This window comes from Asterias amurensis, chromosome 1 (genome assembly GCF_032118995.1).
Source record: "Asterias amurensis chromosome 1, ASM3211899v1".
Taxonomy (NCBI): domain Eukaryota; kingdom Metazoa; phylum Echinodermata; class Asteroidea; order Forcipulatida; family Asteriidae; genus Asterias; species Asterias amurensis.
In genome coordinates, this window is record NC_092648.1 from 16,855,346 (window position 1) to 16,875,190 (window position 19,845).

Genomic DNA, 19,845 nt, shown 5'->3' on the forward strand with positions numbered 1-19,845 from the left:
AAAATTTCACTCGCAAATATCACTTACTTAGAGGTACCAAGCGAGATTACCTGTCACAAGCTTTCTAGATTACATAGTTTGTAAGCTGGTGACCAATTTCTGCTAAGCATAACAATCCTGTGCTTAGCAGCTCTTTGAAACGCTGCCATGAATACATTAAATTTAAAGACAAAGTAATCAACTGGTAATTGTAAATAAAACATTAATAAAACAACAAAACACAAATGTTTACGAGTGTCAATCTGCAACCTACTGATTGTAAAGTTTATACCAGTACCAATCCTCCAAATAAATATTTTCAATTACAAATACTGATAAGCATGGGGGAAACTAGAGGTTAATTTGATTGCCGCAATCAAAATAAGCCAGACAAAACATCAGCTGTTGTTGTTTTTCACTGAAACATGGCCACTGAATTTGATTAACTTTCCATAGTAGCTTCGGCTTGTATGTTATTTGTAGTGCATACCAACATCTATTTACAATAATTAGTGGCCTGATGTTTCAACCCTAGCAGAGTCTTCCTTTAAGGCTAGATCACAACACAACACGCATTTATACAGGCACACCCATATAACAGAAGCAGTGAAGTGTAACAAAACAGCGAGTTAAATAGAGAGAGTAGCAGAAAATGCAAGGGATAAATCCAGATGAGAGTGACATAGGGGGTTTGACAAAAGGTTGGAAACACAACAGACAATAAGCTTCCTCTTTATAATATACTGGAATAAAAAGAGAGGATAGTGTAAGGTATTTCACGTTAAACATGTGTACTCAATTACAGAAAAAGGCACCTATTCATTTTACAGCATTTTGGTGTAAATGGATCTAATTTCAGATTACCATCACAGGACACTAGACAGTCACAATCTAAATTCAGAAGTCAATATTTGCTTGTATATAAATGTATTCTAAAGTAACAATCAGAGGCAACATATAAATGTGCATTTGTGAAAGATTGTAGCTTATTTAAATCACAACACAGATCAGAATTAATCTTAAAGGGGAGTGACAACTAACAAGGAAACCAAGCTCTCAGAAGGTGAAATCCACCAAATTCTTATTGTCCAACTTTTGTAGGATGTGGCACTGAATGTCCACAACAAAATGCTTATACATAGGATTTGAAACTTTACATGGTGGAAATACCATATAGTAAAGGTTTGCAGTAACACCGTGTAATGAATCTTTTAAAGGCAGTGGACACTATTGGTAATTACTCAAAATAATTATTAGCATAAAACCTTACTTGGTAACGAGTAATGGGGAGAGGTTGATAGTATAAAAGGTTGATAGTATAAAACATTGTGAAAAACGGCTTCCTCTAAAGTGATGTAGTTTTCGAGAAAGAAGTACTTTTCCACGAATTTGATTTTGAAACCTCAAGTTTAGAAATTGAGGTCTCGAAATCAACCATCCCAAAGCACACAACTTTGTGTGAAAAGGGTGTTTTTTTCTTTTATTATTTTCTCGCAACTTCGATGATCGATTGAGCTCAAATTTTCACAGGTTGGTTATTTTATGTATATGTTGAGATACACCAAGTGAGAAGACTGGTCCTTGACAATTACCAATAGTGTCCATTGTCTTTAATGAGTTGGGGTGGTTCTGAATGAGTTGGGTTCTGAAAAGAATGTTTATAATTGGAACATGATATCAATTCTCTGAGTCCAAACATTGAAATTCCACTTGAAATGTTCAATCTTAATATTTTAATTATACTGCTGTCACTCAATACTCAACACTCATTGCTGCAGCAATAGATAAAGTTATAACCAACTTTAACCATAACATATTGTACATGTGAAACATCAAACTGTATAAGTTAAATCTGCAAAAGGCACTTTCACAATAATGTGTAGGACAATTCATCGGCTCAGAGCTATAAGGTCACTAATGGCAATTTCATATTTGTAATGCTCAAAAGGTCATGAAATTAAAAATGCATACAAGTTTGAAAATAAAATAGATCAAAATCAACAAACGAATGTTTGACATAGAAAATGAATATTTCTGTTTGCCAAACAATTACTTTGAAGACCACTTTTGATCAATAAACCCCAATAACAAGACACCTCAAAATGTGCAAAAGGAATTTATCAAACCCTTACAAATTGCACTATTGACCTTATAGTTCTTAGCAAATGAATTGTTCATATTCCTTACTCAGCCTCATTGTTCCTAGGTCACAAAGCTTACAAGCTTTAAACTCACAATTTAAAAATGTCACTTTGAACAAATCACTGTTTACTTTTAAAAGCTTGCAATGACTTTTACCTTCACACAACATCCATTCAGTTTAAACCACAATACACGAAAACACATGAATCACTTCAGAGAATGAACTGCTTAACAATGCACCTGAATATGAGCCTGACATCCAGAGGTCAACATAGAATGGAAGATTACTTGAAAAACACCGTAAAAAGGTTAAGGTCATGTTCATAACAATCAGGAAATTAAACTCCCATAAAGACCACATGCTCATTTCCATGTAATCTTTTTCCTTTAAACACCTCCCCGTCATAGCGATTGTGTTATGAATTGCCCAACATGGCCTCGACTACTACACATTACTGTGAAACACAATCAGTTGCAATATGAGTTTATCTGATGCAATAAAAAAAACATGATTCAATATTTCAAGCGACCTTTAGGGTTTCCCTGCCTTCCCAATAAATAATATGACGCATCAAGGAGGAAGGAAGGCTCTTCCTTCACAAAACCCACTACTAGAACTACTCGGTTGATTTCACTACGCAACAACCGTTATGATTCATATTACAATTATCTAAACTGATGATCAGAGAAGCAAAGGCAGAGATAATATACTTGATGAAAGATGAATTGTCAGTGTATTTACTACGTACATGTACAATAATCACGTTTTAGCCAGAAATAGGCAGATTACATGTTATCTCTGTTTCGTTGTCTGGAATTGGGCTCCAGCTGATTAGCCAAGATAGCTCACGTTGACCTGGCCCAACCATAAACTGGCTTAGGCCCAACCACGCTTAGCAACTTTGAACTATTTGAACAACTTGAGATGAGTCACTATTAAGTGCAAAAGGTTTCTACACATGATCAGAACACTTTATGGCTTGATGCAACTTGCCTTGTCTGTGAATGAACTTTGTATTCATTGTTTATGTGAAGAAGATAGTTGGACAAAGGGCAAAGATGTGCATATGTAAAAGAATAAATCATTTGCTTATGTTCACCAATCACATATCAGCCACCCAAAGCATATGGCGTCATCCCCTAACGTATACATGTACGTCTGCCTGGCACAATTTTTTGAGTGAAATAATGTGCCAAATAGTTGCATGAAATGCATGGCATAGAGATCGTATGCAGATGGGTTAGTTTGTCTAGCTGGGGGCTACCAATACTTATATTCTTATAATGATCAGAAAGGAGATCTTTTTCATATATCTTAACGAGTTTATACCTTTTGTTTTTTGGCGATGGCATGAATCCCTACTCACTGTGAATGGAGAAGTATGTAATATAATTTACCTGAAGAAGTTTCAGCTTCATTAGTTGTCAAATTTTTGACAAAAAAGAGTTGCCTAAATCCGTTGCACGTGCTAAAACAATTTTTGTCATAATAGGGCAAAAATTATTTTTGTGAAATTGTTTTACTCATTTCTCAGCAACTACAGCACCTTAGCAAGTAATATTTTTTCTACCAAAGGAAGCTTTTTACCCTCATAATCTTTAAACTGTTTAAGTTTAATGTAAATCTGTGGAAAAAAGTACCCAAACCCTTTAAGACAAGCTAACTTAGACAATCACTGAACATTATTGCATGCTCTCCTAGAATTATTCAATGTTCATTGTTTACCCAAACTATTAAGAACTATTTTTACAGTCACATCTTCAATATTAGTTAGATTGTAAAAAAAAAATCAAACACATGTTGGGTTCAGAAATAAATAAAGGGGAAATGAAAAATGGCGAATCTAGAGGTTTTAACATTCATGTACTTGGTCTTTATTATATGACAAGAATGCAAATTTTTATTAATCATTTATGCTGAAATGCTGCATAAGTTGACTCACTCACAGTTATCATATTGTCCAAGTACTAAAGACATTTATCAAACATAGGTGTGACTCAGCATGTAAGTTATTAATGCATGTTTGTATGGTTTGCTAAAGCTGAAAATATGTTCAAATGCAGGCAACTTAAGTTTAATCAACTGTGATATACCTTTAGTACATATTCCCCCAAGTTCCAGGAGCTCACCCTCTAATAAGGCATTCATGTTAAGGCAATTCTTGCAAATCATTTTTGTTTCAAACACTTAAAAATGCAAACGCTCTTGCAATATCTTAAACATCACATTCAACTTATGTAAATGACTGTACATATTGGTGCTAAAATAAAGAGCATTTTTGCAAGACGAGGTCTTTAGGTACCATCACAATATTTCTAAGCACAGATTGAATAACAAGTCACAGTTTATTGGAACATGTTTTTTTCTCTATGTTAATCACCGAAAAGCCAGACAAGCCTATCTGGTAACAATCATTCTCGTACTAATGTCTGGGGAAAAATCACTCTGCAAATGTTGCTTTGTTTTTCGAGACAGGAACCATGAAAAGTACTAAATGTGGGACATGACATGTACTCCAACATTCTCTCAAAGGCACCGATAAGAGGAAAATTACTCTGAACACCATGGCAAACATGAAGCACCAAAACAAAAGGGCATTACACATTTTGTCAACGCAGAAACTTTGGGTTATCCCCACACTATAAATGCCAAAAGAAAATGTTTGTGTAGGTTGAACAACATTTTAGAGTGATAGGAACTTGACTAAGATGCACAGGTCATGATGGTTTACCGACACCTTTTGAAAGTGTAATTCCAGACCTGCTTGTAATTAACTAGTAAATTCAATAAATGCTAGTCCCACATTAACTATATGAATGTGCTGACAGTTCGCTCACATTAAAGCCTTTAATGCTGCAGACAGTGCCTGAGGAAAACTAAACATATTAGCACTTAGTAAAGCTTATGGACTCTTGCCCTTCATGTATTTAACAGTCTGCTATATAGGTCGCATAGCAATGACCTTTACATCAGTCAGGTGATTGTCCTGCCAACAGCCTATTAAAAGTCCAAAGGTCCAATAGTCCAAGTTCCATCAGGAGTAGTTGTTTTTCTGCACGCATAGATCCATAGATGATCTTGAGTCTTGCAAAAAGTGTACCCATGAACTCCCCGAATTCCCCCTGGCTTTACAAATATATTTTTGAATACACCATTTAGTATTGACATGTGTACAATGTACACCCATAGAGTAAGGGTACACCATACCAGCATCATACACTGTACAACAACAATGCTGTTCAAGGATCACCTATTTTGTACTATTTTTTTTCATTTGCCAGTTTTCAAAATAATTTGTTAAAGGGCATGTACAATATTGGTAATTGTCAGAGACCAGTCTCCGCACTTTATGTGAGCCAGCATGAAACAACAAACCTTAAGGCTCAATCTGTCATCAGAGTTTATGAGAAAACAGTGGGGGAAAAAAACCCTGTTTTCACTGTTTTAGAACATCAAAACTAATTGTCGTACTTATTTTCTCGAAAACTATAGTAGTTCAGGCAAAATTATTTCACGAGAACCGACTTAATACAGTTTCAGTTGCAAATTTATGTTTAAATCTGTCAGCATTTATTTTATGTATTCTTCCAATGCTGTGCACACCCTTTATACATTAGAAAATATCAGCTCCAATTCTTCAGTAGTGTCATGACAGTCTGTTACATTGATGTAACCTAGTGCGAATGACGAACCAGCTGTTCACATAGTGAGGTAGACCTACAGTCATTGCACTCCACAGTCAGTAACATAGGCAGCTGGAAACAATGCCATATGGGACACGGTTTCCCCGCAGACTTAATGTGATGAAAATTCCTTATTACATGAAATGAATTTTTGCAAATATGGCAATGAGTTGATACTCATGTGCTACTCAAGAAACAAAACTAACTTGGCAGTGCCAATAGAGGGTTTTTTAGTTGGGTTTTTTATATTTTTATTTTACCGAGTGATAACCATTAATTTTGTAATAATATCATTCATTATTCACAGATAATCATTTTATGATTTAGTTGCTTTGTTAAAGGAACACGTTGCCTTGAATCGGTCGAGTTGGTATTTGAAAAGCGTTTGTAACAAACGGTTACAAACGCTTTTTATAGACCAGCTCGTCCGGTCCAAGGCAACGTGTTCCTTTAACCAAAGACATAGGATTACAATTTGTTTGTTCTAAATTATTAAGCAAAGTAGTACAAAAATAATGCTATATATACACACTTTAGTTTTAGAAGATTAAATTGTGCATGGACTAGAATAGAATGTCCAGATGTGATTTCTAACATTTTTCTCACATCTCTCCCCGAAAATTCCCCCAACACCTTATTAGTTATTAACATAGCAGCCTACATGCCTATGACAGCTCTGTTTGAAAATAATTACGTCTAAATTGGTATGTGAATCAAATTTCATTTTGTGGTTATGCAAAAATCATTTTCTATACTGCCACTCCCCCGAGGGGAAAAAATGTTTAGTACGTTAGTAGCTTCAGAAGTGTGAACATCGTACATGCCTTGGGTACTAATCGGTTAAATTTTATTCTTGACAAAACGAGTCCATAAGGAATGCAATTAAAGTTAGCTTTGACTGGAAAATGCAAATGTAATGACACATCCTTCAAGCATAGGTCAAGATACAAATTAGGTGCGTTTTTACATCCGTGCGGATGAATTCTATGTTTGATAAAAATTTTGACATTAGACAGAGTGAATAAGGTGATAAAAAAAAAAACACTGGTCATTCCGCGAGCAACACATTTGACAACCAAGCTTAACTTGTATTAAGATGGTTAAGCTTGGTTAAAAAGCTCAAACTCTAAGCTTTGCCAATCCTTTTTAAAACGTTTCAACCCACAAATCACTCTCTGGGGAAGGGTTTAGGGGGAGGGGGAAAATTATTCTGCACATGTTACGAGACCAGAGTCATTTGTTTATGGTATGAGCTTCATCCTAATTAGTGGAATGGCTCAGTGAGTAATAATGCAAGGCACCTAAACATTCAGGTTGCCAGCACAATACCGTTCATGCAGAACAAATTATTTCTTGAATACAAAATGATCATGCTAGGCTGAGCATTCAAAATGGGTTTTTTTTTTAATGGCAGTTTTAACAACAATTTTTGATAGGATGCAAAATAAAAAGCACATCGATGGGTTTCAAACTTCCATACTGAATTGTTGCTGTTTTATTTTGAACTGTGCTCAACTTGAACACTTTACTGTTACCTTAATTGTTATTAAATAAAACAGAAGTGAACTTGTGAAGACATTGACTGTACAGATAGATAGAGTGCTCAACAACATTTCATTAATACTGGCTTTTAGTCTGCATTAGCCAACGCTCTCTTGCTTTGAAATGAATTAGTTACTGACACAAATATTTCAGTATGAAGTAGCGTGAACCACACAATCTCTGGACACACACACACAGTTAAATGTATCAGGAGATATAAATTTCATTCACTTAAGAGATCACATTTGAGAGTTCTGTAGCTTTGGGCAGAAATATGACTTGATAAATAAATTCCCAACACGCCACTCAAGACACCCTTTGAAATCGTACCGTTCCAAAGAAAACAAACACATAAAATTAATAAAGTTTTTGAAGAAAGATGAATTCGTCAAAGCGAATTGTCTAAACCCACTCATTTTTCATCATTATTATTATATACATGTTACTTTTTCGTATGATATTCTGCAAAAAAAAAATATACATCTTTGTGAAGTTGCTCGATCCTCCTATAGTAGTCTCTTGATGTGCTATAAATCTTGAAATGTTATCAACCAAACATCTCTTGAGATGCGTAGACCATATATAGGAAGCCATCCTCGTCTTTCTCGTCCCGGTAGATCTCAGATAATGTGATAGACATACTGGCCAGACTCTTGTTGTTCACGATGAGATAGAAGGCTTGCGTGGCGTTCAGTTGCATACGATTTCTGTATGGGAATAAAACAGTGGAGGGAGGGAGGGAGACTATGAGTTCCACGGGCACATGTCATGGGGTTATAGAATTACAACAGGGGGCCTGGGCTTCAGACCAAGTACAAGCATAATGTGCAATTGCAGTTTAGTAGTTCTCTCTAAATTTAACTTACTTGTAAATTATCTCTCAGACTACCATTACATGTGATCATAGTGGTGAAAGCATTTCATACATCTTGTATTTATATCAAGTTTCTTCTTGCCTTCAAAAGCAATCTTGACCAACATTGAAGAATGTTATTAATAATCTTTACTTGTAGCATTATTGGATTATAGCAAATTGTATACTGATAGTGTGGGTGTGGGTAAGTGTGGTAGTAAATACATGCATAATATTCACAATTCAAATACATGTCTGCATGTTGGGGTGTAAAACGCAAAGAAGGGATCAAATGGCTACAGGAAATTACAATACGTGTTACATACAGAAGGCAGTTGTGTGGAGTTCAGTTGCATACGGTTTCTGCATGAACAGTAATTTGTTGTTAGCCAGGGTAACTCTATACACCAATCTTCCATCAGGCAGACAAAGTGCTTTGGCCATGGGCCCAGTAACATAAGGCCATAAGCAATCAAATCAAATGGCTCCTGACAACAACAACAAATTGCATTACTGATAGTTTGCTGCTAAATTACCCCAAAGATCGTTTTCCCATTCCCATGCAGAATTTAACTCTCATAATAATTAAAGGCTTATAAATGGCAGAAAATCTATCAAACTTGCACGCTCAGTTTTTTTTTAACACAATTGTGCTTATTCAATCCCTCTGCCTTTTCGCAGGTGAGGTTTTTTGTTATTCTTCCGGATATACAACAAATTGTTTTATTGTAGTATAAGGAGAAAATCCTTGAGACATGTTTCTTTAGTTATATAAATTATGCAAAGACTCCTGAGCAGAAGTCGATCAACCTTAAAATAGTTGTCTTGAAGGACACAATTTTTTTAATTTTTTTAATTGGGCATGTTCAGTCAAACGATAAGGACACTACGAGCGATACATGTATTGCCCCTGCCCATGAGTAGACTAGTCCATAGCGTACACAACAGGGGGGAGGGGGGAGGAGCCCTCCCAAATTTGGGCAACATAGAGGGCACATTTCAGTCACAGCATGAAGGCAAACAAAAAAGTGGACAGGGAAAGTCAAAGGGCTTTTTGTTAGGCCTTAGTACTTGTGGTTTTATCTGTGTAAGATCTTTGCCAAATCAACTCCTCTGCCCCCCTTCTTTTAACAACTGACATGTATCAAAGTAAAACATCTATCAGTTTTTAAGTAACTTTGAAACTGAACTGTGACAAACATGGCCAATCTCTCCACAGCAGTTTATTTTGTATACAAAATAGTAAAAGGCATGACAAAAGCGCTAAAAAGGGAAAGCAAACGGAAATTATAGAGCCTAGTGTAGTTTTTAATGGGATAAAGTTAAGGTATCCCAATTTTGAAGCATCCTACATTGAATTTGTATGAATGGGTCTGTGTACAAGGCAGACAGTCTTTTCAGAACTTTTGGAGGCTATAGATCCCAAAAAGGGCAAGGATAAATATCCCTATTAAGCCATGGATTTGGAGACCCTTTCAATGCCAGATGGGGTCATGTTAGCATTTTGTAAGGAGAGCAGAAGGCTGCTGAGAATTGATAGGGTTCAGACTGTCTGATTTCATATCAATACAAGTTGAGGTTTGCGCAAAATCCTTGCCTCAAGGGGGCTCAGCATTTGTTAATAGACAAAAAGGTTAACCCCATGTAGGTGTACTGTACACTTTATACCACAGCGGGTGTCAAATGTCAGATTTGTTTGTTTAGTTAAAAGGATAAATAATATTAATTTTCAGCAGTGAGCAGTAGGCCTATACAATAATCAACATATCAGGACATGAATACCCCACAGCCTGTGATTTTGTTACATGAACTCGGGAAAGTACTAACGTACAGTGCTAACACACATCCGTGTTAGGATAAAACCAAAGTAGTTGGCTTGTTCAAGTGTTCAGTTATCTTTAAAGGCAGTGGACACTATTGGTAATTGTCAAAGACTAGCCTTCAAAGTTGGTGTATCTCAACATATGCATAAAATAACAAACCTGTGAAAATTTGAGCTCAATCGGTCATCGAAGTTGTGAGATAATAATGAAAGAAAAAAAACACCCTTGTCACACGAAGTTGTGTGCATTTAGATGGTTGATTTCGAGACCTCAAGTTCTAAATCTGAGGTCTCAAAATCAAATTCGTGGAAAATGACTTCTTTCTCAAAAAATATGGCACTTCAGAGGGAGCCGTTTCTCACAATGTTTTATACCATCAACCTCTCCCCAATACTCGTCACCAAGAAAGGTTTTATGCTAATACTTATTTTGAGTAATTACCAATAGTGTCCACTGCCTTTAAAAGACTAAACCATGCAATGCAACTTGAAATACAGAGGAGAACAATTGCTTGAATGCTTTTTAAAAATTAAACACTCCACGGTGTTAATGCAGGAAAAACACAGTTCAGTGGCAACCCAGAAAGTTCATGCCTATAAGACCAATAAGCATGTGTGACAAAAAAAAACAATGCAAGCATAGTGGTTTTATTTCCACATCTCATTTTAGTCAATACTGGTCAATAAATAGAGATAAACTTGACACTGCTGATGCAAGTGCAAAATCAACCCAACATATTGGAATACAATTTGAAAATCCGATTAAAATTCTAGTTTATTTGAGAGGCCTCTGGTCCAAATCGATTGAATGACGGTATCATGGACATTGTACCTTGACGTCAAAGTGATTCTGGTATCAGGGTTATAGGTGATAAGACAATTCACCATATTGCTCTTGTTCTCATAAAAGCACATCATTTTAATACAATGTATGATGAGTGTGTTAAAGGTGACTGCTCTATATTCACACACCCCTATGTTCCTAAAACCTCTATGTTACGACAAGCTATAGTTAGGGTTTAGGGTTAGGGTTAGGGTTAGGAAATTACACTTGTGGTGTCGGAAGGGGTGTCGAAACATAGGGATAACGAAACATAGGGATGACGAAACATAGGGATGACGAAACATAGGGGTGTAATTGGATTAAACAAATACTGAGCCCGTTGAAAAGCTTGACAATACATAGTTCAAGAACGTCATAAAAAGTCGCCCCAATTTGTTGGAATGGGGGTGAAAAAGTTGGATAATCAATTGAATTTTATGGAATGAGCTTGTTGAAAGTTGTAATGTTGGTACACGATGGCCTTTCACTTCTAAAATACCACTTCTTCCCAAAATGTTAGGGGAATTTCATGACTCGGGTATCAGAAACCTGGTTGCCTAATGACCTTTGTACTTTTTTAATTTTGGTTTTCAGAGGAACAAACAAATTTCAACATAACAGGACCTGAACATCCCACAGGAAACTAGAAAGTTGATACCTGTGGGCCAACGCAATTGAAAACTATAAACAAATTCCCTCTTGGTTTTGTGATTCTGTGGCATTAATACTGGGATTGCACCTACCTTATGATTGTTACAAATTGGCTCATGGTCAGCTCTTGCGGCACCAGGAATTTGGTCTTGTCTAGCAGGGGTAAATTGGTCTCTTTGTAGTATCGCTCTACAATAACCTGCAAAGAACATAAGATGAAGAAACTTATGAATAATTATGAATCAACTTTGACACCACCCTGCAGTTCCCACCACAGATTCAAGTCCCCTGAGCTAGTACATATATAGTTTATTTTACTATTCATTTACTATTCATTGGAAATCATGTATGATTGCAGGCTAGGTTTTGTCAAATACGGCATCAATGACCCTGACGTTCAGTGACATTGAACATTATTACAATAAATGAATGGAAAGGACAGAAAATTTTAAGTTGCTGATCGCTTCACCACTTGGCAACAACTATTGATATGAATTCATGTTTAATTTATAAATAACTTTAAGGCTTTGTACAATGTACAGGAGGATGATCAGCACTAAATCGCTGTGTTACTGCATAGAGAACAAACAATGTGAAGATTAACATAACAAGGACTTTTAAGAAATCACAACTTTTAGAGTCATGTTTCTGTAATCCATAGATGTCTACTATTAGAGGATTTACAGCACTGTCTGTTAAAACACAAGCCCCTATCCCCCAAAACTGATGTATGAACATTCTTACTTTGTCAAGTTTGTATTTTGGATATTTTTGCCGTTTAAAAAATTATAATAAAAAGAAATTATTAAGACTAGTTGGAGGAATTTTGAAGACATGTCGTTATAAGACTAGTCAGAGGAATTTTGAAGACATGTTGTTAGCAATGTAGCCTACATGTATAAGGGGCTGGCCTACAGTTTTTTTTTATATAATTGTTAACACTGTTACTACCCTGTTGTGATCTGGGTCAGTGCTTTCGAAGAAGCTATTCAGTTGGGTGTCCTAACAATGGCTCACAATCCTCAGCAAAGTAGTTGGTCCCAATTTATAAATAAACACCCCACCCCATACAGTCTTGACAAACTATTGGTCAATATGTGGTGACATGAGTGACCCTGTTTAAATGGCAGATGATACAGCGTGAGATATTTTGGACCAAGTGGTATTGGATTCCCCTCCAATGGTATACAATTTACCTCTTTGAACATAGACTAAGGTGGAATTAAATACATCAAGAAAATGTACTAATGTTCAAGAAGTTTCTATTTTTGTTATTGTGACGACTGATATAAAAGACATCCTGATAAAGAAAATATTCCATTTGTAAATGAAAGCTTGATTTCAGCAACTTAAGTACATATCTAAAAAGCTCTTTGTGGTCATTTTGTTTTTAACAATTCAAGAACATTCGAGAATTACCTTTGACAAATCTTAAAGATGGTATGAACTAACCAAATTGTATCTACCCTTGCAACCTGTACTAGTCTGGATATCAAACATGAGCTCCATATGCTTTGTATCCCCGAACCCTTACAAACTGAAAGGATGCTCGCAGCCCCATCCTTGTCCTCTTCACTTAAACATCTTATTTATTAGTCATGACATATCCTTGGATTGACACTTGACACTGTTCCTAGGGTCTCTTGACTTCAACTCCTCGGGGACAAGCTAACTATTCTAATTTTAATCGGAGTATCCATGGAGCAATAGTGTGTCCAATTCTTGATGTGATTGATGGCATATTTCTGCCAGTATGTAATTTTGAAATTCAGCGGAACATCAAAAGCACACCTGGCATCTTAATAATATCCTGCCCCAAGCCTGGTAATTAGACAGTTTGATGTGAAATATTTTTATTTAAGAGCATCTTGCAGTCACTAAATTAAGCATGACGAAATTCATTAGAGCCTGCACAGAATAAATTATTGTTGCAGTTTGATCTGCTACAACTGACTTTCAATTCAATGAGTTGTTACATTTTGACTTTGATAACAGAAAACAAAATGTCTTCAAAACACACGGTAGATCTAGTTTATCTTAAAATCAAACCCCTGTTTATATCAATACTTTATTTGGATATTTCAGAAGCGCTCCATTCTCCATCTAACCTTTGGACATAAAAAAGGGTCAAACTAAAATTGTTCCCGGGCAGCAACCCCGACAGCAAGCTGTCCACAGCTGTTGATGTAATTATCTGTATGGGTCATTTTTCAACGAAATGCAAGTGGACAATCACCCTTGGTGTCAGGCCAAGGTTGTAGCGCTTGGTCAACAACACAATCTGGACAGTCCAAGAGTCAAGTCCTAAAGTCAAGTTGACAGTCTCGAGTGGCAATGGATGTTGTACACTGCTAATGAATTATGAATTAAAGTGCTTTGAAGCATTGTAATTCAGCCTGATGCTTTTCAAAGTACATGGGATACATGTAGGCCACTTCTTGACCTTCAATCATAGAGTAAGTAGCTCCAATATACAGACAAATTATGAAAGGGAAGAAGCTAGTATGTCAATTTAGACTAGACCTACATGTGTTCAATGTCAACAGCTGTCTTGTGTTCAAACAAGATTATTAAAAAAAAAAATATTTAAAAAAACAAGTTTGGTTTATTAAATGAAGTACACCAAATATTTGCCACAAAGTGTGTCCACCTTTTGAAAGAAGATAATTTAGTAAAACATTAACCACAAGTAAGAATGTATAGAATGTTGAGTGCCTCACAGAAATTTCAAAATAATTTAAAGAAATTTAGTTTTCTTTATCGATACAATTCTTACACCGTGGTCTTTCCACCATGCCAACCTTCGTTACTTGTGTTTTTGTTCCAAAAACTTCATAAAAAAATTTAAAAAATAAAACTTGCACACAAATACAGAGCATGCACCTGCTCCTTGTGTATTGCTTTTTTTTGTTAGGCCTGATACTTCACGGGGGCACGAATGCAATTGCCCCTCATGGGTTGCTTTTAACTGAGAAAACGTCTTGGTGTCCTTGGATGCCCTTTCAAAAACGAAGCATACCAGCCTGTTTCTTTTATTTGTTGCGTTATTCTTCACTCATGTGTTTCATTACTACCACCCTGACCACACTTCCATCCATGGTGTTTCTCCAATCTTACATAACAGCCTTTACGCCCCATGCTCAGTGTTCATTGCACATTTCAAATGGTTCTGTAAAGATAATGCACATTTTCTTGTTCCTACAATTTCATTGTTTCCTCCCAAATCGCATGCTGTTATATGCAGAGAGTGTCATGTGCACTTATTCTCAAGTTATTCTCAAACCCTTCATTGCCCCAAAGCTCACAGTTCAAAACCTAATCTTCAGATCATGTAACTTTGTTTGTGACACATTCAGTACAACCAAGAACAATTCTTGTAAAATTTTCTGCTACAATGAAGTTCAAAAGCACAGCTCTCTATTTGCAATCTTGTTTTTTCACAAGTTGCACTAAGCTACCAAGGGTCCCCTTTTGTTTAAGGGTATGGTTTCATCCCATTAATACCACAATCTCTCTACCACTTTCAAACTGCCAAAAGGGCAAACAATTCCTGGAAGTTTGTGGTTTGCCTGTTCAACAACATATTCATTGCATTTATACATCACATGAGTGTGACTGTCAACACTGCCAGTTGTGCAATGTACACAGCAGGTGGAGATGGAGGAAAAAGTAGGGGTCCTTTCAATGACCCCACCCCCAACCCCTCCCGTTCCCATTTTATTTAGACCCTAGAGACACCACTGTACTTGAGTCTCATGCAATTCTTATATATTGTACACATGTATGCAGTTTTTATGACCAGAAAGAATCACAAACCATCCGTAAACATTTCTTCATTGACAGCTTTGCTTTTTATTCCCCAAGGCTAGTTCAACCCAGCACACTCTTACTTGGTGTATTCATAGAGGTAGCCTCCATGGTGTATTGTAATGTAATTGTCTGTTCACGCTTTGTGCTTTTCTGCTTCTTTGTCCAAGACTTTTCGATGCGTAGAATAACAACAAATGTTAAAAAGCAGGGGTGAGAGTTATCTATCTATGTCAAAATCGCTTTACACCTGGCTCAACATTTTAAAAGGCTTGTTGAAATGAATGGAATGCATAGGCATATTTCAAGCTTTTGATAATCTCTATTGTTATAGATTTCAAAGAACTTTTGGGAACATTATCTTCAGATCAAAGAGCATGATTTCTTCATTTATGGAGACAATTACTTGAACAGCTCAGACTTATCTTAAGAGATGAGATGAATAGTAGGCCATTTTGGGATTTTTCCAAACAAACTAAAAACCAGAACATTGCTTTCTAGATGGTTGTGTTACTTCTGAATTTAAATAATTTGTTTGTGATTTTTCTTTTCCCTTTGTGTCATTGTAAATGAAAGTGTTATTGAAATCCTCTTTTTTAAGAATATTTGTGAATAACAAATGTGGATTTCATTAACACAGAGATCATGTTTTTATGAATCTGCATGTAGTTTATTTCTCTGATCATGACATTCTGTTGGGCAATAAATATATTTAAAGGAACACGTTGCCTTGGATCGGACGAGTTGGTCAAAACAAAAGCGTTTGTAACCGTTTTTTATATAATGCATATGGTTGGAAAGACGTTTTAAAAGTAGAATACAATGATCCACACAAGTTTGCCTCGAAATTGCATGGTTTTCCTTCTACTGTGCGAACCAACACGGTCGGCCATTTATGGGAGTCAAAATTTTGACCCCCATAAATGGCCGACGTGTTAGTCGACGAGGTAAAAGGAAAACCACGCAATTTTGAGGCATGTTTGTGTGGATCATTGTATTCTACTTTTACAACATCTTTCTACCCATATGCATTTTATGAAAAACGGTTACAAACGCTTTACAAAAACCAACTCGACCGATCCAAGGCAACGTGTTCCTTTAAAGAGGGTAGGGGTTATAAGTAGTACACATTGTATAATCGATCCTGAGAGATGAGGCGTATCCAAATAAATACATTTTATATTGCCACCATGATAAAGCCAATTTTGTCAGCAACAGTGCCATTCCAAAGGAATAATAAAATGTCAACTAATAAAATTGTATGTATAGTAACACCAAAGAGTCAATAATAATGACTTGATTTATGTAGCACCAAGTTTACCAAAGGAAGCAAGATGTCATTGAGTGCAGGCATGTTTGCTTCGTTTTTGAAAGGGCAAGGGGCACTAAAGCATTTTCTCCTTGGTAAAGGGCACCCTATGAGGAAATTGTAAATTTCTACTAGAGAATGTCAGGGGTACCAACGCAATGACTAGGGGGCATGGAGGCAATCGCCTTCATTGCCTCTGTGAAGTATCAGACTGCTGTGAGTGGAACTAAATGCTGTATCGAGAAAACTCTTAAAATTACCAAACATGATTAGTTGACATCATTTTCACCAATTGTAAAAGTGTAGTATCTGAAAATGTTCAGGTATGCTACATCACCATAACGTAAAAGTGGTCCGCTGGCCAAAGGCTAGTTAAAACTCTCCAAGTGGTAAACATTGCATCCGACAATGAAACATGAATTATGTAGATCTTAGGTGCAATGAAAATAATTCTCCTTGGTACAACATACATGTATGCCATAACAGAATTAGGGAAACATAACATCCGACTGTACTTAGTGTAGGCCTTTGATAAGTTGATCAGAAACAACTTACTGGAATTTTGTTGGGAAACTTCGCTCTGATACCGGCAACTTCATCTTTCCTTGCAGCTGAAAAACAAAGAAACAGACATTCAAATAGAAAAACAACTTCCAACAATCTTCTACCAACCAATAACACTTTCCTCTTTTTCTCAAGCTCTGCAGACCCTTTTGCTAACCTTTTAATTTTGCAATTTGCCCACATAATTCTCAACCATTTATTATAAGGCTTTGGTTTTAGATCACTCTTTTCATTCTGCTTTCCTGATACTACCAATACTATCTATTAATTGTTAACTGCATTTATAAAATTTAATAGTTACAAAGAATAATTATTAACATTCATTGCCCAAAATTCTGAATGGTCAGCTTTAAATTATCTTTTGTGTTGAGTGAATAAAATAATTAGAATAAAAGTTGGGTTTTTTTAATCTCAAAAATCATTCAATCAATTAGGTGGGTGTTCAAAGTCAACAGATATATTTTGTTTACACATTTTTACTGTTGCACTAAGTTTGTGCCAGACTACAGTATTATGTGGTGTGGACACAAACTCTCTGAGTCACCACCCTCTCTCTCTATGGTCTCACTAGATTTTAATATTGAGTGTCGGCAGAAAAGGTAGACGTGACATTTGGTACAAAGTCATATATACAACACATTGTTCACAGAAAAAAAAACTGTCACTCCTGTCAGAGCATTCTACCTCAATGGTCAGGGAGTCATATGGCACGATAACACACAACAGAGGCCTTTCTACCCTATATTTTAGGCATGCCATTTTATTACAGACGTGTTCTCAGGGCTCGTGTTTATTTACATAAAAACTGCAAAGAAAAGTGGTTTTCATAACTGAACGAATCTTGAGTTTGTTTGGGTGTGATCAACATGTACCAGAGCATAATGATTCAACAAATCAAATGTAGTTTCTGTGTGCACTGTGACTTTTGGTTTTGCTACTTACCAAAACTCTTCCTCTGTTTAAACGATTTACTCGATGTGTTTCGGTCCGTCATTCTGGTTATAATTCTCCACTAGCACCACGTAAAAACTGAAACCGTCACTTGGGTTTTTATGCCTGGAATCCAACAGCATACACAGCGTTTAGTTTATTCCTTTTTCCTTTACTCTATAGTATAATACCAGTATTATATGGCACGACGACAACACTACACTACTACCAGTACCATATTTTGTTGATTCGCTTCAGTAGAGACGATCAATGTGTTACTCGTGTAAAATACAAATGTACGCAGAATGTATACGAATCAACCTTTCGCACCCGTTCGCCACACACTAATAAATACTACAAAACATGGCGATCAATGTTGACGTCACCATACTTTCTTTGCCTCTGATTGGTCGGTTGTCTGATTGAGGTCGCTATAACAGGTGTATTGATCATTACCACAAGGCTAACGAACGTCATCATCTTTTGGCCTTCATCGTCCCATTGTTTTCTATAAGCAATACTCACATCAAATCAATGTCTACTGCTGCTCTTCATACAAGCATTTGTTTATATTTCGATTTGAATTGAAAACATTCTTTATTACAGTTATAGAATAAATGGCCGCTTTCTTCCAAGGCTCTTCCATATCTGTTGTTCTGGTTCTTCAAGGAAATTTTCTGACGAACTTCTCTCTTGACAATTGTTTGTAAATAACATAAGTAAACATCTTCAAGGCTCTTCAAAATGTACAGACACAGGGAAAAATAACTTGGACCCGAGCCGAAAATTGTAATAGTGGAATTTGTGATTGTGTTTTTGGAATAAATCCGGCTAATACCTTAATCCTTAACCCTTATGTCTTGAAGGATTAGGCTATTAACTGGATTTGGGTAATTTTGAACTTGAGGAAACAAACACATATGCTACATTTGAAAAGAAATAGCATTATGTCTGCTTTTTATATACAAATTATAGTGTGTCCAACTTCTCACTTTCATCAATAATTTAGCCCCTTTAGATTAATTTAAATTAATGGAGCCAACAACTTACTTGTTTCATTCAGCTTTCAATAGAAAGCATTTTAAGAATCAATTCACACCAGAGTAATTGGGAAAATGTATCTTTTTAGCCCCCTAATTTTGAATCTGAGAAACGTTCGATCAGGTACAGTAATTCTCAGATTATGTAGTCCAATTGTTGATTATTCAAGTCATGCGTGGACCAAAATCTGTTGTACTGGTTCTTCAGAAGGATAGTGGATTCATGAACCTCACTCACAACAATATTGTTTGTAAATAAAATAAGTAAGCATCTTGAAGGCTTTTAAAAATGTCCAGACACAGGTACAAATAACTTGGATGTTAGTAATTTTGATCTTGAGGCAACTATAATAGGCCTATGCAAATGCTATATGCAATTATTTGAAATAGCATAATGTTGGTCTGCTGTTTTAAATAATAATGTGTATGTAGTTCAAATGAACACTTGTCCAACTTGTCACTTTCATCAGCCTTTGTAGCCCCTTTAAAGGGAAGGTAGGGCCTACGTTTGGTAATCACTATTGAATCTAATGACAATAAGCTGCTCAATGCATCCTAATATAAATACATAGAGATTTTAAGACCATTTAGAGCAAGGACAACATAAGACACAATGAGTCTCTGAACCAACCGTGTCAGTAACACCCCTTTAACATTGCTTGTTTTGTTGTGCTGAATGATTTTATGCCACTCTTATTT

General features: G+C 36.1%; 1 protein-coding gene across 1 annotated transcript; it reads right to left on the reverse strand.

Moving 5' to 3' along the window:
* Positions 1-6,726: 6,726 nt before the first annotated feature.
* On the reverse strand, positions 6,727-18,439 carry LOC139947916 (microtubule-associated protein 1 light chain 3 gamma-like). The gene is made up of 4 exons (XM_071945774.1): positions 18,119-18,439; positions 17,168-17,223; positions 11,589-11,695; positions 6,727-8,054 (listed from the first exon to the last, which is right to left on the reverse strand). Exons 1-4 carry the CDS (start codon positions 18,168-18,170, stop codon positions 7,895-7,897), a joined length of 375 nt encoding a protein of 124 aa, XP_071801875.1. The 5' UTR covers positions 18,171-18,439; the 3' UTR covers positions 6,727-7,894.
* Between the last annotated feature and the right edge of the window lie 1,406 nt (positions 18,440-19,845).